The sequence below is a fragment of the Oryx dammah genome, unplaced genomic scaffold (assembly GCF_014754425.2).
Source record: "Oryx dammah isolate SB20612 unplaced genomic scaffold, SCBI_Odam_1.1 HiC_scaffold_2, whole genome shotgun sequence".
NCBI classification, from domain to species: Eukaryota; Metazoa; Chordata; class Mammalia; order Artiodactyla; family Bovidae; genus Oryx; species Oryx dammah.
The window spans coordinates 74,866,128-74,890,312 of record NW_024070186.1 but is presented as its reverse complement, the minus strand read 5'-3'; the positions used below and the strand labels follow the sequence as shown (position 1 = coordinate 74,890,312).

General features: G+C 40.5%; 1 protein-coding gene across 1 annotated transcript in view; it reads left to right on the top strand.

The window, feature by feature from the left end:
• Positions 1 to 1,141: 1,141 nt before the first annotated feature.
• The window catches only part of EHHADH (enoyl-CoA hydratase and 3-hydroxyacyl CoA dehydrogenase), a 77,039-nt gene continuing 53,995 nt past the window's right edge, over positions 1,142 to 24,185 (top strand). The window contains exons 1-2 of the mRNA XM_040252432.1: positions 1,142 to 1,306; positions 6,600 to 6,703. Of these exons, the coding sequence (XP_040108366.1) occupies positions 1,233 to 1,306; positions 6,600 to 6,703 (178 nt within the window). The 5' untranslated portion in view covers positions 1,142 to 1,232. The remainder of the gene's footprint in view (positions 1,307 to 6,599; positions 6,704 to 24,185) is intronic.

Genomic DNA, 24,185 nt, shown 5'->3' with positions numbered 1-24,185 from the left:
GACCCTGATGCTGGGAAAGACTTAAGGCAGGAGGAGAAGGGGACAATAGAGAATGAGATGGTTGGATGGCATCACTGACTCAATGGACATGAATTTGAGCAAGCTCAAGGAGTTGGTGATGAACAGGGAGTCCTGGTGTGCTGCGGTCCATGGGGCTGCAAGGAGTCGGACATGACTGAGCAACTGAACTGAACTGAAAAGAATATCTGTGAAAATAATCCTTCAGTTCAGTTCAGTTCAGTCGCTCAGTCGTGTCTGACTCTTTGCGACCCCATGAATCGCAGCACGCCAGGCCTCCCTGTCCATCACCCGGAGTTCGCTCAGACTCACGTCCATCGAGTCAGTGATGCCATCCAGCCTCGTCGCTAAAATTTGTGAAACATCAGTGAATAAAACCACTCCATTGTTTTGTTTTTCCTCTGAAACTTCCAGACTGCCTTCTGGCCAGTTGATGGGCTGTGGAGACCACCTGAGGCCAACTGCATCTTCAAAAACTTTGTTCCAGTCTGAACCCAGCCTCATTTATCTTTAGTCTTTGGCCTGCTGCCTAGGACCTAATAGTTGCTTGATTCATAGTTGAAGTATTAATCTTAGAAATAATCCTTAGGAATGCCAGAAGAAGGAAAAAAAAAAAACTGGAAGGATTGGACAGACAAGAAAGTGGTATGTTCCACGAGGTTGCTGCATGACAGTTCTGTACATGTTTGGTTGATATTAGTACCTTACTCATTTAGATGAAATGCATGAAGTGTTTTATGTTTTCCAGGTATGTGTCGTATCATATAATTGTCAGGATCCCACATATCTGTCTTTGTTAAGAAGGATAATGAAGACTGTGATGAAGCTGCACCAACGCAGTGAATCTAGAACTTGTCCAGGGAAGCCTCTGGGCCAGGGCTTTGCAAATCTGAACTTACTGGCAATTTCACGCACCTTCCAACGTCCTGCCTGACCTACTTTGTGATGGGAGCAGGACAGGGGCCAGCAAAGAGGAAGAGACGGCAAGGGTGTGCTGAGCACGGGGCTGCGGTCAGGGAAGGAGGAGGACTAAGATGGAGGATGGGCATCAGAGCCCGGGAGCATCCCGGGGCGGGAAGCGACGCCGGGGCCGGAGGCGGTGCCGGGTTCATATTGGCCCAGCAGACGCCCCTCCCCTCCCCAGGACGCGCCCAGCGAAAGTGATCTTGCCTCGCAGCTGAGGGGTGAGGAGACTTCGGGGCAACTGAGAAAACATGGCTGAGTTCACGCGGCTGCAGAACTGCCTGGCACTGATCCGTCTACGAAACCCGCCAGTCAATGCGATCAGGTAACGGGCTCTCGGCGATCAGTCCGGGGACGACGAGCAGGGGCGTACCTGCCTGCCTGCAGTGGAGGCTTTGACTTCCCCCTGCTGGTTTAAACAGAGAAAAACACTGACACGGATAGAATCAGGGCATATGCCAGGACCTTTTACATTGTGGTTTCCCAGACGGTAAAGCGTCTGCCTGCAATGCGGGAGACTCGGGTTCGATTCCTGGGTCGGGAAGATCCCCTGGAGAAGGAAATGGCAATCCACTCCAGCACTCTTGCCTGGAAAATCTCATGGACGGAGGAGCCTGATAGGCTACGGTCCGTGGGGTCGCAAAGAGTCGGACACGACTGAGCGACTTCACTTTCACTTTACATTGGTAGGCTCCGTACCTGTTTGCAGAGACCTCTCATCTCCGTTTCGCTGATAAAGAAACCGAGGCTGAGAGGAAGACAGCTAGAAATTGGGGAGCTGCTCCCGAACCGGTCTGTCCGTGCCAACTTCGTGCTGAACTCCTGTTTACTTGCAACTTTGACTTATCAGATGTACTTTCTAGTCCAGAGGTCTTAGTACTTCTGTCCGTGCCAACTTCGTGCTGCACTCTTCTGCTTACTTGCAACTTTGACTTATCAGATGTACTTTCTAGTCCAGAGGTCTTGGTGCTGTGCTGCCTGGACCTTGATCCCTCCCTTCCCAACCTGGAGTCCAGGCCACCCTTACAATGTGTGACTAAAAGCTTTGGGAGTCCAAAAATAAGGTGGCTTCACACTGTTAAAAATAAAGATCCCCATTAATGCCAATATAGTGAGTAAAAGAGAATTATGTCCTGGCCCAGAAACACAAAGATGTATATCTTGGTTTGTTCTAAACTTCAAGGTCTTAGTGCTTTGGTGAAGATCCATGTTAGAATAAGCTCATGTCAGAATTAGCCTATTAAATAGCATTTCCTGAAAAACTGCTATGCTGTCTATGTTCTTTTATCGTGGAATACTTTTCTTGTTAAACTAGTAAAAGCATTACTTTAAAAAGTAAGATTAATGCTGCTGTTTTGAAAATTAATGATATATAGGTTTGTGCTAAGTCACTTTAGCCGTGTATGAATCTGTGTGCCCCTGTGGACTGTGTGCCCCTAGGCTACTCTGTTCATGGGATCCTCCAGGCAAGAATACTGGAGTGAGTTGTCATGCCCTCCTCCAGGGGATCTTTACCACCCAGGGATTGAACTCTTATGCCTCTTGCATTGGCAGGGAGGTTTTCACCACTAGCACCACCTAGTTCTTTTATATCTCTGAAAAAAGTATAGTGATCAACCTGGGGAAAAAACCACTCATCCACAGGGAGCAGGAAAATGATCATTTACAGAGAACATATAAAGCATAAACAGAACGAATTTTGGTCAGAATCCTTACTGCATGCTGCTGGAACAAAAAGAGACTGAAATGAGAAGACATGCTAATTTTAACTGAATTTTTGTCCTGTCATCAGATTTGGCTTTATCATTAGCATTAATATTATAACTTTTATTTTAATATAAAATTTTTCAGAAATAAAATCACACAAAGAATAAGTCCACTTACTTGCCACTCGGAATAAAGCAAAATATTGTTATTTCGGTTTTGATGAAGAAAAACATGAGTACTACAATTACATATCAATTTTGAACTTTGTATTTCAATTAAAATGACTAAGTATTAGGACTCTGCCTTAATCTCTTCTCATAATGGATAACTGTGCCCATCTCTAACTTTGGGGAAAATAGTTCCACAGTTTAGTACCTATAACTAGGAATATTTTCCCATAACTACTTATAATGTGTCTGGTATGTAACCTGTTCCCTTTCCCCTTTCCCCCTTGCAGAAGAAATTTTAGTACCTACCTCATTAAGTTTTGAGGTTTAAATGTGTTGCCGATTAGAAACTGACACTTATATGTTGTGTGTGTGTGTGCGCTTAGTTGTGTCTGACTTTTCGACCCCATGCACTGCAGACTACCAGGCTCTTCTGTCCATGGGATTTTCCAGGCAAGAATACTGGAGTGGGTTGCCATTTCCTACTCCAGGGGATCTTTCCAACTCAGCCGCGTCTTTTGCATCTCTTTCACTGGCAGGCGAATTCTTGACCACTACACCACCAGCTGTCATTATTTTTATTAGGCAAAAGGCCTGTTACAAGCCCCTACCAACAGGCCCTGCTGCTCAGGATTCATTGCAGCTGCATCAGGATTTTCTCCACTTGGCGATAAACACTTTTTTGTGCTTTCCTCTTGAAATTGTACTTAGGTGAAGGTATGTGTCCTAGCACGCTCATCCAGTTTAACAGGTCCCCCCCCCTTTTTTTTTTCTTTTTGCTTTACACTTTTCATCTCCCCTTCCTTTCCCCCTTCCTATTTCTAATTTTATTTGGGAAATTATTTCTTCCTAGATAAGTGAGAGATTCTTATTTGAATATTTTTTGGCCCAAACAGTTCAAATCTTTTTTTGTTCCTTTAGCTAATCCAGATTTCTTTCTATTTGGATAAATGCCAACCCTCTTTATAAATGTAGGAGATGCCTAATTACTAAATTTGTCTCCCAAAACAATGGCTTTTATATTTTTTTAAATTATATTCTACACAGTAATCCATGTTTTACATAGCAACCTAGGACACACACGCACAAACACACATACAAATATGTAACTAAAAGCAAAGTTTAGTGAAACAAAACTTTTCTTTTTATTTGATGTATTCTATTTTCATTCTGTTTCTTTGAAAAATGCTGGTCGCAAGCCACGACTTTATTTGATGACTTCTGGTTTTAAAAAATGGTCACAAAAAAGACTTCTAAAGTGACAGAAGGTAAAGTTCTTTGGTCATCGCTCATGAAATGTTACCTTTAGACCCATTTCTCCATCCTGAGACTATTAAGGGGAGAAAATAATTTATTAACCCCTGTGACTTTGATATTGCTACGAAGGTGTGGTCCCTTTTCACTCAGAATCTAGTAAAGCTGTATGTGTAATAGCCATTTTCATTCTTCTTTTTCTTGTTTTATTTTTACAAAATTGTGTGTCTGTGTGTGTGCTCAGTCACCCAGTTGTGTCTGACTATTTGCGGCCCCATGGACTGTAGCCCCTGCATTGGCAGGCGGGAGCTTCCCAAGTGGCTCCCAAGTATTAGGATTCTGCCTATCTCTGCTCATAATGGAAAATTGTGCCCATCTCAAACTTGTGGAGTAAATAGTTTCACAGTTTGCTACCTACAACTAGGAATATTTTCCCATAACTACTTAAAATGTGTCTTGTATTTAAACTGTCCCCTTTCCCCCTTTACGGAGAAATTTTAATACCTATCTCATTAAGTCATTGTGAGGTTTAAATGTGTTAGAGATCTGAATCTTAGCAAATGTTGTTTGTGTGTGTGTGTTTGTGTGTGTGAGGGTGTGTGCTTAGTTGTGTCCGATTCTGTGACCCCATGCACTGTAGCCTTCTGTCCATGGGATTTTCCAGGCAAGAATATTGGAGTGGGTTTCCGTTGCCTGTTCCAGGGGATCTAGAGTGACTCAGTAGCAGAATCTGCCTGCCAATGCAGGAGACGTGGGTTCAGTCCCTGGGTTGGGAAGATCCCCTGGAGAAGGAAATGGCAACCTACTCTGGTAGTCGTGCCTGGAAAATTCCATGGACAGAGGAACCTGGTGGGCTACAGTCCATGGGGTCGCAGAAGAGTCGGACACAATTTAGCAACTAAACAACAACAACAAATGATGCAAAATTAACAAGAAGATAAGAAATGAAAGAGTAGGGGTTGACTGAAATGGGAAAAGCCAGACTTGTCTCCTCAGTGGCACAGATTGAGCTCATTTTGGCTAATTTTGCAGCCATTGTTTACCCAGAAAGCAGTATGTGACTTTTGGACTTCTCAGTATTCTGGATGGTTCAAATTCCGTTTTTCTTTAGCAGATTTGGTTTCTAATTAAATCAGCTGAAGGCAAGAGGTTTTGTTTGATTTCATCTGGGTTAAATGGTGAAAAGTAACTAGGTGAAAGGGAATTACCATATACAAAAGAAAGTATCTCCTTTATTCCCTGAGGTTTTTTAATTAATTTATTTATTTTTTAATACCAAAAACCTTTTGTATTGAGATATAATCAATTAGCAATGTTAGTTGCTGGTTTGAACAATCTGGCTTTAGTTGTTTTTTAAGTTTTTTCGCCCTGTATAAAATTCCCCCATATAACTTAGAATTCTAAGGCAAAATTCACTGGACTCTGGTTTTATAATTTTTTCTTTAAGCAATTCTTCACTACTCTTCCTAGAGCTCCTTCTTTGCCGTCCCTTGGCACTTACTGATCCTCTGCTTCTTGGCAAATTCTCCTCTCGGTCTTGTTGGACTCCTTGGTACTGAATCACTCAGCTGAGCCTCTCCCGCCTCTTAAATATTTACAGGGTCTACTCTCAGCTCTTTTTTTTTCCTTTGGCAAACTCATTCAGTCTTGGTTTTAACCATCTCCTCTGGGGATGACTCCCTCATCTACTGAAACTTGACAAAAATTTACCAAATGTCCTTCCTTTCCCGACCTTGCCGTTACTTTTCAGATTAGTTAGGCTTGGCTGCTAGTTACAGAAAACTCAACATAATAGTGGATTAATTGGTTTTTAGCTGGATACATGGCTGCCCAAAATAAAGACTATATTTCACAGCAGCAAGTTCAGCTCAAAGCATTAAGTTCTGGCCAATGGAATGGAAATGGACTTAGTATCTGCAACCTTAGGGAACAGTCAAAGTCTTAGTATTCGTTTAAAGTATTAAGTATTAGTTTGCGGGTAACTTGCATCCCCTGCCACATGACTTAGACTGTTATTTTTAGACTATTTCAGTTTTCTTTCATTAGGCCAATATGACAAATCAAAAGCACTTTCTTTCAGGATTTCCACATCATTTTCTCTGTACCTTTATTATAGCACTCATCTCAGTATGCTATTGTGTTCTGTACACTGTTGTCCCTAGGATGTTTTAAACTCCTTTCACTATACAGAGAAGATATGTGTAATATTTTTAAATTGATAGTGTTGATTCTAAGTGGTCAAGGTTACAGCAAAATGCAGGAAAACAGTTTTATTTTCTGAAGTTCATGTGTTTAATCACCTCAGGGCTTATTTTACAGTAGACATATATTATTTCTTAAATTAGTGAAAATTTAACAATAAGTATCTAGGATTTTTCTACACCATGTATATGTTAAATTTTTCATTGTTAGGAAAGAAAAAAATAAACTCTGAGATGGTAGAAATTTGATTGTGACTAATGCTTTGTGTAATTTTTTTTCCCCTTTTAGTATAAATGTTGCCCGTGGAATAAAAGAGAGTCTGCAGAAAGCTATAACAGATGATACAGTTAAAGCCATTGTGATTTGTGGAGCAGATGGCATCTTCTGTGCAGGTAATGTGTCCAACCCTTTCCCTCTCTCTCTGACATCTCACACAGACTGAGATCAGTGCTGCATTACCTGTACCCATGGGCAATCCTATAGTATAGGTAATGAATAGAGGAGGAAGAAGAAACATTATGGAGAAGGAGACAAAGAGTCACAGGAGAGACCCAGAGAAGATGCTGACCTTACTCTCTTTTATATTGGATTGGTCCTTTGGAGGACATTTAGTTCCAGGATTGATAGCTATTATACCTGCTAGTATACACCAACTAGTCCATCCTAAAGGAGATCAGTCCTGGGTGTTCATTGGAGGGACTGATGTTGAAGCTGAAACGCCAATACTTTGGCTACCTGATGCGAAGAGCTGACTCATTGGAAAAGACCCTGATGGCAGGAAAGATTGAGGGCAGGAGGAGAAGGGGATGACAGAGGATGAGATGGTTGGATGGCATCACCGACTCAATGGACAGGGGTTTGGGTGGACTCCGGGAGTTGGTGATGGACAGGGGCGCCTGGCGTGCTGTGGTTCATGGAGTCGCAAAGAGTCAGACACGACTGAGCGACTGAATTGAACTGAACTGATACACCTAGGCTACCCTCATAGCTCAGTTGTTAAGAATCTGCCCGCAATGCAGGAGACCCCGATTCGATCCCTCAGTCAGAATGATCTGCTGGAGAAGGGATAGGCTACCCACTCCAGTATTCTTGGGCTTCCTTTGTGGCTCAGCTGGTAAAGAATCCGCCTGCAATGCAGGAGACCTGGGTTCAATCCATAGATTGGGAAGATCCCCTGGAAAAGGGAAAGGCTACCTACTCCAGTATTCTGGCCTGGAGAATTCCATGTACTATACATGCAGTCCGTGGGGTCACAAAAAATCGAACACAACTGAGCAACTTTCACTTTCACTTAGCACTTCAGTATATACCTACTGGTACATATCTGTTCTGCATATGTCTCTACCCTGTGTGAGGTTGGGGAAGTTCCTTAAATCTCCTGAAATCCAATTTCTCTGTTTATAAAATGGATACCATAATATGTATACCTTAACAGAGTTTTGTGAGGTTAAAAGCGATAACACATCTGAAAGCCCCTAGAGCAGTACCCCTAGAGCAGTACCAGAAGAAGGCGATGGCACCCCACTCCAGTACTTTTGCCTGGAAAATCCCATGGATGGAGGAGCCTGGTAGGCTGCAGTCCATGGGGTCGCTAGAGTCCGACACAACCAAGCGACTTCACTTTCACTTTTCACTTTCATGCATTGGAGAAGGAAATGGCACCCCACTCCAGTGTTCTTGCCTGGAGAATCCCAGGGACGGGGAAGCCTGATGGGCTGCCATCTATGGGGTCGCACAGAGTTGGACACGACTGAAGCAACTTAGCAGCAGCAGCAGCAGCAGAGCAGTACCTGGATGAAGAAGATGTTCAATAAATGTTATCTTTTATTTTACATAGTCTTGAAATGGAGTTCATTTTTTTTCTGTCACCATCTCAGTGACCATGCCCTCTTAATTATCCTGTGAAGGGATGGGATGGAGGACAGAGAAATGACGATGAAGTTTCTAGAACAGGCCATCGGCCTCCTATAATTTAATTTTGTGTGCTTCACAGCGTCTTGGTGAATACAAGGATCAAACCAAAAAGTTTGCCCTAAATGATGATTTTTAAAATTTTACTATCAGCATTCAACTGAAATACAGTTCACTTATCCTACAACTTATGTAGAAATTACCACTGATTTTCAACAGAGATCAAGCCCTGAGCCTTTGGAGTGGGAGCACTGACTCCAAGACCCTAGACTACCAGAGAACTAACCCTCAGTTTAGTTCAGTTCAATTCAGTCTCTCATTTGTGTCCGACTCTTTGCGACCCCATGAATTGCAGCACGCCAGGCCCCCCTGTCTATCACCAACTCCCGGAGTTCACTCAAACTCACGTCCATCGAGTCAGTGATGCCATCCAGCCATCTCATCCTCTGTCATCCCCTTCTCCTCCTGCCCCCAATCCCTCCCAGCATCAGAGTCTTTTCCAATGAGTCAACTCTTCTCATGAGGTAGCCAAAGTACTGGAGTTTCAGCTTTAGCATCATTCCTTCCAAAGAAGACCCAGGACTGATCTCCTTTAGGAAGGACTGGCTGGATCTCCTTGTAGTCCAAGGGACTCTCAAGAGCCTTCCCCAACACCACATTTCAAAAGCATCAATTCTTCGGTGCTCAGCTTTCTTCACAGTCCAACTCTCACATCCATATATGACCACTGGAAAAACCATAGCCTTGACTAGGCAGACGTTTGTTGGCAAAGTAATGTCTCTGCTTTTGAATATGCTATCTAGGTCGGTCTAGATAGCATAACTAGGTTGGTCTAGGTTGGTCATAACTTTCCTTCCAAGAAGTAAGTGTCTTTTAATTTCATGGCTGCAATCACCATTTGCAGTGTTTAGGGAGTATCAAATAGTGAGAACTCACAAAAAGTAAACCACTTGAATACAAGACCTGGCATCACCTAACCACCAGTAGCACCCTGTGCAGGACGCCGCATCTAAACAACAAACAAAACAAAAGTACAAGCCAAGTCATCAGCAGACAGGATTACCACCTCACTCAGCCTTGCTCATCAAAGGAAAAACAAACAAAGAAACAAAAACTCAGCACAAATCTCACCCTATATGAAGCTTACACAAACCACTGGACAACCTTAGGAGGGTAGAAACCAAAAAGAGGAAAGAATTCAAACTTGAAGCCTTGGAAAAGGAGACCTGAAACACAATAAGTTCAGGATTGGGAACACGTGTACTCCTGTGGTGGATTCATGTTGATGTATGGCAAAACCAATACAGTATTGTAAAGTAAAATAAAAAAAAAATAATGAAAAGGCAGAGAAATACTACACAAATGAAGGAACCAACTAGAAACACAGAAGTGCAAATAAATGAAGAGGAAATAGGCAAACTACCTGAAAAGAATTCAGAATAATGGTAGTAAAGATGATCAAAAATCTTGAAAACAAAATGGAGAAAATGCAAGAATCAATTAACAAAGACCTAGAAGAATTAAGAATAAACACGCAGAGACAAACAACACAATTACTGAAATTAAAAATACTCTAGAAGGAATCAATAGAATAGCTGAAGCAGAAGAATGAATCAGCGAGCTAGAAGATAATAAAGGTGGAAATAACTTCTGAAGAGCAGAATAAAGTAAAAAGAATGAAAAGAATTAAGGATAGTCTCAGAAACCTCTGGGACAATATCAAACACATCAGCATTCAAATTATAGGGGTCCCAGAAGAAGAAGAGAAAAAGGAAGGGTATGAGAAAATTTTTGAAGAGATTATAGTGGAAATTTTCCCCAACAGGGAAAAGGAAATAGTCAATCAAGTCCAAGAGGCACAAAGAGTCCCATGCAGGATAAACCCAAGGAGAAACATGCCAAGACACATACTAATCAAACTAACAAAGACTAAACACAAAGAAAGAATATTAAAAGCAGCAAGGGAGAAGCAACAAGTAACATACAAGGGAAACCCCATACACTTAACAGCTGATCTTTCAGCAGAAATTCTACAAGCCTGAAGGGAATGGCAGGATATATTTAAAGTACTGAAAGGGGAAAATCTGCAACCAAGATTCCTGTACCTGGCAAGGATCTCATTCAAAATTGATGGAGAAACAAAAAGCTTTTCAGACAAGCAAAAGTTAAGAGAATTCAGTACCACCAAACCACCTTTACAACAAATGTTAAAGGGACTTATATAGTCAAGAAATACAAGAGAAGAAAAAAGATCTACAAAATCAATCCCAAACAAGAAAATGACTATAGACCATATATATCAGTAATTACTTTAAATGTAAATGGATTAAATGCTCCAACCAAAAGACACAGACTGGCTGAATGGATACAAAAACAAGACCCATATATTTGCTGTTTACAAGAAACCCACTTCAGACCTAAAGACACACATAGACTGAAGGTGAGAGGATGGAAAAATATATTCCATGCAAATGGGAAGCAAAAGAAAGCTGGGGTAGCAATCCCCATGTCAGACAAAACAGACCTTAAAATAAAGAAGATCACAAGAGATAAGGAAGCACACTATATAATGATCAAGGGGTCAATCCAAGAGGAAGACATAACACTTGTAAATATCTATGCACCCAACATAGGAGCACCTCAATAAATACAGTTGCAGCCTACCAAACACTAACAGACATAAAAGGAGAAAGTGACAGTAACACAATAATAGTAGGGGACTTTAACACCCCACTCACTCTCACAATGGACATATCATCAAAACAGAAAATTAATAAGGAAACACAAGTCTTAAATGATACATTAGATGAGATGGATCTCATTGATGTCTTCAGGACATTCCACCCAAATGCAGAAGAATACACCTTCTCAAGTGCACATGGAACATTCTCCAGGATAGACCACATGTTGGGTCACAAATCAAACCTCAGTAAATTTAAGAAAAACTGAAATCATATCAAGCATCTTCTCCGACCACAACACTATGAGACTAGATATCAATCACAAGAAAAAAACTGTAAGAAACACAAACACATGGAGATTAAACAATACGTTTCTAAATAACAGGTTACTGAAGAAATCAAAAGGTAAATAAAAATTTCTAGAATCAAATGACCATGAAAACATGACAACTCAAAACCTATGGGATGCAGCAAAAGCAGTTCTAAGAGAGAAGTTTATAGCAATACAATCCTAACCCAAGAAACAAGAAAAACATCAAATAGACAACCTAAATTTACACCTAAAACAACTGGAAAAAGAAGAACAACAACAAATTAGTAGAAGGAAAGAAATCATAAAGATCTGAGCAGAAGTAAATGAGAAAGAAATGAGAGAAAAAATAGTAAAGATTAATAAAACTAAAGGTTGGTTCTTTGAGAAGATAAACAAAATTGACAAACCTTTAGCCAGACTCATCAAGATAAAAAGAGAGAAGAATCAAATCAACAAAATTAGAAATGACAAAGGAGAGGTTACAAAGGACAATGCAAAAATAAAAAGAATTATAAGAGACTATTATGAACAACTTTATGGCAATAAAATGGATAACCTGGAAAAAATGGACAGATTCTTAGAAAAGTTCAATCTTCCAAGACTGAACCAGGAAGAAATAGAAATTATGAACAACCCATTTACAAGCACAGAAATTGAAGCTGTGATCAAAAATCTCCTCAAAAATAAAAGCCCAGGACCAGATGGCTCCACAGGAGAATTCTATCAAACATTTGGAAAAGAGCTAATACCGATCCTTCTAAAACTCTTTCAAAAAATTGCAGAGGATGGAGCACTTCCAAACTCATTCTATGAGGCCACCATCACCTTGATACCAAAGCCAAAGACAACACAAAAAAAGAAAGCTACCTGACAATATCACTGATGAACATAGATGCAAAAATCCTGAACAAAATTTTAGCAAACAGAATTCACCAACACATCAAAAAGCTCACACACCATGATCAAGTTGGGTTTATTCCAACAATGCAAGGATTCTCCAATATATGCAACTCAATCAACATGATACACCATATTAACAAATTGAAAGATAAAAAGATATGATAATCTCAATAGATGCAGAAAAAGCCTTTGACAAAATTCAGCACCCATTTATGATTAAAACTCTTCAAAAAATGGGCATAGAAGGAACCTACCTCAACATAGTAAAGGCCATATATGATAAGCCTACAGCAACAGTATTCTCAATGGTGAAAAACTGAAAGCATTACCCCCTAAGATCAGGAACAAGGCAAGGGTGTCCACTTTTACCACTATTATTCAACATAGTTCTGGAAGTCCTAGCTACAGCAATCAGAGAAGAAAAAGAAATAAAAGGAATCCAGATCAGAAAAAAAGAAGTAAAGCTCTCACTGTCTGCAGATGATATGATACTGTACATCTGCTGCTGCTGCTAAGTCGCTTCAGTCGTGTCCGACTCTGTGCAACCCCATAGACGGCAGCCTACGAGGCTCTCCCATCCCTGGGATTCTTCAGGCAAAAACACTGGAGTGGGTTACCATTTCCTTCTCCAATGCATGAAAGTGAAAAGTGAAAGTGAAGTTGCTCCATGAAAGTGAAATCATGTCCACTTTTAGTGACTCCAGGGACTGCAGCCTACCAGGCTCCTCCATCCCTGAGATTTTCCAGGCAAGGGTACTGGAGTGGGGTGCCATTGCCTTCTCCAGATACTGTACATGGAAAGCCCTAAAGATAGTATCAGAAAATTACTAGAGCTAATCAGTGAATTTAGCAAAGTTGCAGGATACAAAATCAATACACAGAAATCACTTGCATTTCTGTATACTAACAATGAAAAATCAGAAAGAGAAATTAAGGAGTCAATTCCATTCACCATTGTAACAAAAAGAATTAAATATCTAGGAATAAACTTACCTAAAGAGACAAAAGAACTGTACACAGAAAATTATAAAACACTGATGAAAGAAATCAAAGATGACATAATCAGATGGAGAGATATTCCATGTTTCTGAGTAGGAAGAATCAATACTGTGAAAATGACTATACTACCAAATGCAATGTATAGATTCAATGTGATCCCTATCAAATTATCAATGACATTTTTCACAGAACTAGAACAAAAAAATTTCACAATTCATATAGAAACACAAAAGACCCTGAATAACCAAAGCAGTCTTGAGAAAGAATAATGGAGCTGGAGGAATCAACCTTCCTGACTTCAGATTATACTACAAAGCTACAGTCATCAAGACAGTATAGTATTGGCATAAAAACAGAAATCTTGACCAATGGAACTAGATAGAAAGCACAGAAATAAACCCATGCACCTATGGGTACTTTATTTTTTACAAAGGTGGCAAGAATATACAATGGGGCAATGATAGCCTCTTCAATAAAAGGTGCTGGAAAAAAACTGGACAGCTACATGTAAAAGAATGAAATTAGAACACTTCCTAACACCACACACAAAGATAAAATCAAAATGGATTAAGGACCTAAATGTAAGACCAAAACCTATAAAACTCTTAGAGGAAAACAGGCAGAACACTCAATGACATAAAGCAAGATCCTTTATGACCCACATCCTAGAATAATGAAAATAAAAACAAAAGTAAACAAGTGGGACCTGATTAAACTTAAAAGATTTTGCACAGCAAAGGAAGCTATAAGCAAGGTGAAAAGACAACCCTGAGAATGAGAGAAAATAATAGCAAATGAAACAACTGACAAAGGATTAATTTCTAAAATATAAAAGCAGCTCATACAACTCAATGCCAGAAAAACAAACAACCCAATCAAAAACTGGAAAAAAGACCTAAGCAGACATTTCTCCAAAGAAGACATACAGATGGCTGACAAACGCATGGAAAGATGCTCAACGTTGCTCATTATTGCTGTTGCTGCTGCTGCTAAGCCGCTTTAGTCATGTCCGACTCTGTACGACCCCATATACGGAAGCCCACCAGGCTCCCCTGTCCCTGGGATTCTCCAGGCAAGAACACTGGAGTGGGTTGCCATTTCCTTCTCCAGTGCATGAAAGTGAAAAGTGAAAGTGAAGTTGTTCAGTTGTGTCTGACTCTTAGCGACTCCATGCACTGCAGCCTGCCAGGCTCCTCTGTCCATGGGATTCTCCAGGCAAGAATACTGGAGTGGGGTGCCATTGCCTTCTCCATTATTAGAGAAATGCAAATCAAAACCTCAATGAAACCTCACACCAGTCAGAATGGCCATCACCAAAAAATCTACAAACAATAAATGCTGGAGAGGGTGTGGAGAAAAGGGAATGCTCTTGCACTGTTGGTGGGAACGTAATTGGTACAGCCACTATGGAAGATGGTATGATTCCTTAAAAAAACTAGGAATAAAACCACCATATGACCCAGCAATCCCACTCCTAGGCATGTACCATGAGGAAACCAAAATTGAAAAAGACACATGTATCCCATTGTTCATTGCAGCACTATTTACAATAGCTAGAATATGGAAGCAACCTAGATGTCTGTTGACAAATGAATGGATAAAGAAGTTGTGGTATATATACAAAATGGAATATTACTCAGCCACAAAAAGGAACACATTTGAATCAGTTTTGGTGAGGTGGATGAACCTAGAGCGTATTACACAGGGTGCAGTGAGTCAGAGAGAGAAAGATAAATATCATATTCTAATGCACATTCTAATGCGCTGGAGAGGGGAATGACAAACCACTTCAGTATTCTTGCCTTGAGAACCCCATGAACAGTATGTAAAGGCAAAATGATGGGATACTTAAAGAGGAACTCCTCAGGTTGGTAGGTGCCCAATATGCTACTGGAGATCAGTGGAGAAATAACTCCAGAAACAATCAAGGGATGGAGCCAAAGCAAAAACAATACCCAGTTGTGGATGTGATGTGATAGAAGCAAGGTCCGATGCTATAAAGAGCAATATTGCATAGGAACCTGGAATGTCAGGTCCATGAATCAAGGCAAATTGGAAGTGGTCAAACAGGAGATGGCAAGAGTGAATGTCAACATTCTAGGAATCAGCGAACTAAAATGGACTGGAATGGGTGAATTTAAATCAGATGACCGATACATCTATTACTGTGGGCAGGAACCCCTTAGAAGAAATGGAGTAGCCATCATGGTCAACAAAAGAGTCCAAAATGCAGTGCTTGGATGCAATCTCAAAAACGACAGAATGATCTCTGTTCGTTTCCAAGGCAAACCATTCAATATCACAGTAATCCAAGTCTATGCCCCAATCTGAAGAAGCTGAAGTTGAACGGTTCTATGAAGACCTACAAGACCTTTTAGAACTCACACCCAAAAAAGATGTCCTTTTCATTTTAGGGGACTGGAATGCAAAAGTAACAGGCAAATTTGGCCTTGGAATACGGAATGAAGCAGGGCAAAGACTAACAGAGTTTTGCCAAGAGAATGCACTGGTCATAGCAAACACCCTCTTCCAACAACACAAGAGAAGACTCTACACATGGACATCACCAGATGGTCAACACCGAAATCAGATTGATTATATTCTTTGCAGCCAAGGATGGAGAAGCTCTATACAGTCAGCAAAAACCAGATGGGGAGCTGACTGTGGCTCAGATCATGAACTCCTTATTACCAAATTCAGACTTAAACTGAAGAAAGTAGGGAAAACCACTAGACCATTCGTGTATGACCTAAATCAAATTCCTTATGATTATACAGTGGAAGTTTCTCACTTTAAGGGACTAGATCTGATAGAGTGCCTGATGAACTATGGAATGAGGTTCGTGATGTTGTACAGGAGACAGGGATCAAGACCATCCCCATGGAAAAGAAATGCAAAAAAGCAAAATGGCTGTCTGGGGAGGCCTTACAAATAGCTGTGAAAAGAATAGAGGCGAAAAGCAAAGGAGAAAATGAAAGATATAAGCATCTGAATTCAGAGTTCCAAAGAATAGCAAGGAGAGATAAGAAAGCCTTCCTCAGTGATCAATGCAAAGAAATAGAGGAAAAGAACAGAATGGGAAAGACTAGAGATCTCTTCAAGAAAATTAGAGATACCAAGGGAACAATTCATGCAAAGATGGGCTCGATAAAGGACAGAAATGGTATGGACCTAACAGAAGCAGAAGATATTAAGAAGAGGTGGCAAGAATACACAGAAGAACTGCACAGAAAAGATCTTCACGACCCAGATAATCATGATGGTGTGATCACTCATCTAGAGCCAGACATCTTGGAATGTGAAGTCAAGTGGGCCTTAGAAAGCATCACTACGAACAAAGCTAGTGGAGGTGATGGAATTCCAGTTGAGCTGTTTCAAATCCTGGAAGATGATGCTGTGAAAGTGCTGCACTCAATATGCCAGCAAGTTTGGAAAACTCAGCAGTGGCCACAGGACTGGAAAAGGTCAGTTTTCATTCCAATCCCAAAGAAAGGCAATGCCAAAGAATGCTCAAACTACTGCACAATTGCATTCATCTCACATGCTAGTAAAGTAATGCTCAAAATTCTCCAAGCCAGGCTTCAGCAGTGAACTGTGAACTTCCAGATGTTCAAGCTGGTTTGAGAAAAGGCAGAGGAACCAGAGATCAAATTGCCAACATCCACTGGATCATGGAAAAAGCAAGAGAGTTCCAGAAAAACATGTATTTCTGCTTTATTGACTATGCCAAAGCCTTTGACTGTGTGGATCACAATAAACTGTGGAAAATTCTGAAAGAGATGGGAATACCAGACCACCTGACCTGCCTCTTAAGAAACCTATATGCAGGTCAGGAAGCAACAGTTAGAACTGGACATGGAAAAACAGACTGGTTCCAAATAGGAAAAGGAGAATGTCAAGGCTGTATATTGTCACCTGCTTATTTAACGTCTATGCAGAGTACATCATGAGAAACACTGGGCTGGAAGAAACACAAGCTGGAATCAAGATTGCTGGGAGAAATATCAATCACCTCATATATGCAGATGACACCACTCTTATGGCAGAAAGTGAAGAGGAACCAAAAAGCCTCTTGATGAAAGTGAAAGAGGAGAGTGAAAAAGTTGGCCTAAAGCTCAACATTCAGAAAACGAAGATCATGGTATCTGGTCCCATCACTTCATGGGAAATAGATGGGGAAACAGTGGAAACAGTGTCAGTCTTTATTTTTTGGGCTCCATAATCACTGCAGATGGTGACTGCAGCCATGAAATTAAAAGACACTTACTCCTTGGAAGGAAAATTATGACCAACCTAAATAGCATATCAAAAGCAGAGACATTACTTTGCTGACTAAGGTCCGTCTAGTCAAGGCTATGGTTTTTCCAGTAGTCATGTATGGATGTGAGATTTAGACTGTGAAGAAAGCTGAGCGCCGAAGAATTGATGCTTTTGAACTGTGGTGTTGGAGAAGACTCTTGAGAGTCCCTTGGACTGCAAGGAGATCCACCCAGTCCATTCTGAAGGAGATCAACCCTGGGATTTCTTTGGAAGGAATGATGCTGAAGCTGAAGCTCCAGTACTTTGTCCATCTCATGCGAAGAGTTGACTCATTGGAAAAGATTCTGATGCTGGGAGGGATTGGGGGCAGGAGGAGAAGGGGACAACAGAGGATGAGTTGGCTGGATGGCATCACCGACTCGATGCACATGAGTTTGAGTGAACTCTGGGAGTCGGTGATGGACAGGGAGGCCTGGCGTGCTGTGATTCATGGGGTCGCAAAGAGTCAGACACAACTGAGCGACTGAACTGAACTGTATGCACATGTACGGAATCTAGAAAAATGGTACTGAAGAATTTATTTGCAGGCCAACAATGGAGAAACAGACATAGAGAATACACTTTTGGACGTGGGGAGAGAGGAGGAGAGGGTGAGGTGTATGGAAAGAATAACATGGAAACTTACGTTACCATTTGTAAAATAAATAGCCAACAGGAATTTGCTGTATGTCTCAGAAAACTCTTAACAGTGGCTCTGTATCAACCTAGAGGGTTAGGATGGGAATGCTGATTGGAGGGAGGTTGAAAATGGAGGGAATATATGTATACCTTTGTCTGATTCATGTTGAGGTTTGACAGAAAACAAAATTCTGTGAAGCAATTATCCTTCAATAAAAAAAGAAAAAAAATTATCTAGTGAAGATGCAAACATAGTGACAAAATATGGCCAAAGTATCTGAAGTGATGATTTATTCATATTTGTGGCACCTTTTCTTCTTTCCCAAATGAATATATTACACTGTTGGCAAAAGTTGCATGGATATAAAGGCCCATTTATTCTTACTGTAACCAGAGGAATTTTTTTGCTTCTTCTTTTTTTTTAACCAGAGGAGCTTAATGTATATCAGTAGTAGTGTAAGAAGAAATAGATGTTGAAATAGTGACAAGAAATATTTAAAGTTTAATAATTACCATTTAGTTACCTGCTATGTACCAGTACTGTGTGACTTATTTATTTATTAACAATGGAAATAGTAATATTTTTACATACTTTAAATTTTAATCTTCAGTTGTTGTTCAGTTGCTCAGTTGTGTTCTGTTCTTTGTGACCTCATGAATTGCAGCACACCAGGCTTACCTGTCCTTCACTATCTCCTGGAGTTTACTCAAATTCATGTCCATTGAGTTGGTGATATTAATCCTCAGTAAATCCTACAATTTTCATCCACTGATGACAAGGCTGAACCTAAGAGAGATTTAAAAATGTGCCAGACTTTTCAGTTCAGTTCAGTTCAGTTCAGTTGCTCAGTCGTGTCCGACTCTTTGCGACCCCATGAATTACAGCACGCCAGGCCTCCCTGTCCATCACCAACTCCTGGAGTTCACTCAGACTCACGTCCATCAAATCAGTGATGCCATCCAGCCATCTCATCCTCTGTCGTCCCTTTCTTCTCCTGCCCCCAATCCCTCCCAGCATCAAAGTCTTTTCCAATGAGTAAACTCTTCGCATGAGGTGGCCAAAGTACTGGAGTTTCAGCTTTAGCATCATTCCTTCCAAAGAAATCCCAGGGTTGATCTCCTTCAGAATGGACTGGTTGGATCTCCTTGCAGTCCAAGGGACTCTCAAGAGTCTTCTCCAACACCACACTTCAAAAGCATCAATTCTTCGGCGCTCAGCCTTCTTCACAGTCCAACTCTCACTTTTACCAGCTATTAAATAGCTGATTCAGCTGTTTGAAAACTTAAGGTTGGGAGTCCAAGATGGTGACTTTGAGGCATGGAATCAAAGATCAGAATTATGAAAAATCAGAACTGATATTTCTTGTAAAAAAAAAAAAAGGAGGTAGGAGAGAATGTAGGAAAGTTCAGAAGCAGAAAAAATAACTGTCCTAGAAAAGCATTGGGATTATCAGGCTTGACTTAATGGACTTAGGTAGAACAATGTACCCAACTGGAAAATATATATGCTCCAATCTGCCACATTTACAAAAATTGATCAGGTACTGGACCATGAAAGCTTATCTCAGTAAATTTCATTTAGACTGTGTTCTCTGACAACAATATGATCAAGCTAGAAATCAATAGCAAAAATATAACTAAAGATTCTCATGTGTTTGGAAAATAAATTCATCTCTTAATAACCTTTTAGTCAAAGCAGAAATCATGATGCAATTTAGAATACATTTTGACATGAATAATAATAAAAACATAAAACTTGAGGCATAAGCCAAAGCACAGTTTAGCAGGAAATGTATAGCCTTAAAGGTATAAGTCAGAAAAAAAAAAAGACTGAAACATATTGTGTTAAATGTCTGTATCAAGGGACTGACAAAACAAGCAATAAAACAGATCCAATGAAGTAGAAGGAGGGAAATGATGGAGGGGAAATTACTAAAATAGAAAACAAATGTGAATCACGAGAACAATAATGTCAAAGGTTCTTTGATTAGTAATAACAATAAAATTGATAAAGCTTCAGAGAGACTTAAGAGAAAAAGAGAGAAGGTACAAACACTACGTATAAAGAATGACAGAAGGGATAGCACTACAGATGCTCTAGCCATTAAAGAAGATAATATGAACAAGTAGAAAAATAGAGCTTACAAAATTGACTCAAGGAGAAATAGAAAACCATTAAAGAAATTGAATCAGTAGTCCAAAATTTCACACGGTAAAGTCAAGTCCCAAATGACTTCATTGGTAATCTCTAATTGAAAAGTCAAGAGAAATATTATTCTAATTTTACACAGAGGATAAAAATAAGAGGGAACACTTTCTAAATTAGTTTCCTGGGGCTTCTGTAACAAATGAGCACAAACTAGTGACTTACTTACAATGACAGAAATTTATTCTCTCAGCATTCCAAGGCTTAAAGTTCAAAATCAAGATATTTGCAAGGCCATTCTTTTGTTGTTGTTGTTGTTGTTCAGTGGCTAAGTCATGTCTGACTCTTCGCAACACCATGGACTGCAGCATGCCAGGCTTCCCTGTCCTTCACCATCTCCCAGAGTTTGCTCAAATTCATGTCCATTGTGTAGGTGATGCCATGCAATCATCTCATCCTCTGTCATCCCCTTCTCCTCCTATACTCAATCTTTCCCAGCATCAAAGTCTTTTTCAGTGAGTCAGCTCTTTGCATCAGTTGACCAAAGTATAGTACTGGAGCGTCAGTTTCAGCATCAGTCCTTCCAATGAATATTCAGCATTGATTTCCTTTACGATTGACTGGTTTGATCTCCCTGCTGTCCAAGTGGCTGTCAAGAGTCTTCTCCAGCACCACAGTCTGAAAACATCAATTCTTCAGTGCTCAGCCTTCCTTATGGTCCTACCCTCACCTCTGTGCATGACTACTGGAAAAACCATGGCTTTGACTATGTAGACCTTTGTCAGCAAAGTGACGTTTCTGCTTTTTAATACACTGTCTAGGTTTGTCATAACTTTTCTCCCAAGGCACAAGCATCTTCAGTTCCAAGGAGCAAGCCATTTCATGGCTGCAGTCACTGTCTGCAGTGATTTTCGAGCCCAAGAAAATAAAGTCTGTCACTGTTTCTATTTTTCCCCCATCTATTTGCCATGAAGTGATGGGACCAGATGCCATGATCTTAGTTTTCTGAATGTTGAGTTTTAAGCCAGCTTTTCACTCTTTTCTTTCACCTTCATCAAGAGGCTGTTTAGTTCCTCTTTGCCTTCTGCCATTAGTGTGGTGTCATCTGCGTATCTGAGGTTATTAGTATTTCTCCTGCCAATCTGGATTCTAGCTTGTGCTTCATCCAGCCTGGCATTTCACTTGCTGTACTCTGCATAGAAGTTAAATAAGCAGGGTGACAATATACAGCCTTATCTATCTATTTCTGGCTGTGCTAGGTCTTCACTGCTGCCTGGCCTTTCCTCTAGCTGTGGTTAGAGGAGGCTACTTTCCAGGTGCAGTGCGCAGGCTTATTGCGGGGGCTTCTCTTGCAGAGCACGGGCTCTAGGGCACATGCGCTTCAGTAGTTCTAGCTCTGGGGCTCTGGAGCACAGGCTCAATAGTTGTGGCACCCAGGCTCAGTTGCTCTGTGTCATTTGGGAGAACCCATGTCTGCACTGGAAGGCAGATTCTTTACCACTTAGCCAACAGGGAAGCCCTGCCAGGCCATTCTTTCTCCAAAGGCTCTAGGGAAGTCTCCCTCCTTGCCTCGTCTAGTTCCTTGGTGGCTAACAATCCTTACATTCCTTGGCTTATTGCTGCATCGCTCCTATCTCTGCCTCTGTCTTCCTTTGGCTTTCTCCTCTGTTTCAATATTTCTCTGATCTTACACAGACCCATCCTAATCTGGTATGACCTCTTCTTTACCTGATTACATCTGCAAAGACTCTATTTCCAAATAAGATCATACCCTTGGGTTCCAGGTAGACACTATTCAGTCCAACTCATCTCCCAACTCATTCTGTGAGGCTACTTAAGATCACAAAGTAATTTACATATATGCATCGGGAAAAAAACAGACTTCACCAAAATATTACATTGTTATCTCTGTGTGGTGATATTTGAGGTAATATTTATGTCCTTTATAATCTTGTGTATTTTTCAAAATTTCTATAATGGATACGTTTAGTTGCTTGTTGGGGTCCTTTAATGGACTGGAACCTGGTGGTCCAGAGTCGACGATAAGAAAGTGAAAGAGGGAAAGAGGCTGATATTCCCTGGTTTACGCAGAAAACCAATAAAGCCCTTGACACAGGACTTACATCCCTCACAAAGACACCAGGCATCCTCTCGAGGGGCTGAAGGCACAGGGTGCCTTCTCGAGAGGGTCTTAGAAGCCCGGGCAGGAGAGTGAGCACAATGGGCTTCTATGCTCCAGAGAACTAGCCAGGGAGAGACAGTGAGAGAGAGAGAGAGAAAGAAGGACAGACATGGGGACCCAAGCTCTGATGGAGCAAAGGTGCTTTAATGATCTTTTGGTGAGTATATACAGGCTGTTGTACAAGACATTTCTTTCGACAATGATAAAGATCAGAAAACCAAACATACAGCAACCATTACCAAGGCAACAAGGGATTAATAATGGTCACAAGGTCAGGAGACAACCCATATCTCAAGAAAGGGGATGGAGACTAAGCAGTTTTGTCATAAAGAGAATGTTTACTAAAGGAGATTCAAGCCTGTCTCACATAATGACCTCTGTTCCTGGGAGCAGCGTGCTGTTCCATTTTGATAAGGAACAAAGGACTTATGACAAACAGCACGTAGGAATCCTCCTGTTAAACACTCCCTGACAATTCCCCCTTATTTATTTAAAATTTGTAAAAAGAGTTCTGACCAGTAGAGTTTGTTTAGCTTTAACAATCTTTGCATGAAGGCAATGGTAGATGACAAATGTAATTGTCAAGACAATCACCAAAATTACAGTTCCAGACCCAATGCTGTGAGTAATGTTTTGAAACCATCTGCATGGGTCTAGCCCAGATAATTGATCAGCTAGTTGTTCAGCTAAAGTTTTCAAATTAGTGGAAGAGAACAGATTTTTAGAAAAGGCTTCAAAAATTTCTTTTTGTAATAATTGTACATTTAGAGAGGCATTATCATGTATGTTTTGTAAATGAAATTTGATTTGTTCCCAGTTGTAGGCGCTATTATTGAAATGAATGGAAGTAACACAAAACTAAGTAGAATTCCAATCACATTTTAGCATCACCTGTTTTTGTACATCTATTAATTAATCTCTAACCCATCTGATGGCTGTTTTTAGTTCCTGTATTTCATCTTGAATATCCTCATCTATCTGAGCCTGAGTGGCCCACATAGTATGAGCATCTTTAGTCCAATTTTGGATAAAATTATGTGTTTGAGTTGAGGTTTGTAAAGTAACGCCAGTGATGGCAGCAGTGCTGCAAACAGCTTTTAATCCCAAAATGCCAAAAATCAGCCATCCAATGAATTGTTTAGATCACCGGAGCAATTTATTAAGTAACTGGGAAGCAAGTCCAGCCATGGGACCTTCCCAGGGCCGCTGGAGATTTATTGGTAGCCACAGATTATGTTGAGATCGAAGAATCAAAAGGGAGTCATTTCTCAAGGAAATAGAGGAGTTAAGACAAGTATATAATTTTCAATTTATGCAAGTTACAGAATGTGAAGTCTTACTGAATTGTAGGAACACAAGCTTGTATGAAATATGATTGATTATAACTAAAGAAATAGCTTCTATGACTACGATTGGTCCCTGTGAAATGTCCAGTCCAAGTCCTAAGTTCTTCAGTGTTCACACCAAGTTTCCAGATGTCCCATTGTTTAGGCCCAATCTGTTTATCAAGGATGATTCAAGGACGAGGGGGGCCATTCCACCGTCAAGCCATCCAAGAAGTCCTTTGTCATGGTAATGCTCCATTGTAGTATTAGTAACCTTCTAAGCTACTTGAGTAACATAATCACACATGGTGCTGTTAATATCATCTGAGCAGTTAGATAACCACATACCATGGGGTCCCCAATCGACAATTGTATGATTAGCCATAAACATTAATTTTCCTGATTTGACCTGACATTTGTCCCAATGAACAGAAATATATTTAAAGTTCTTATTAGTAAACCCTTTGCATAGTGTTCTT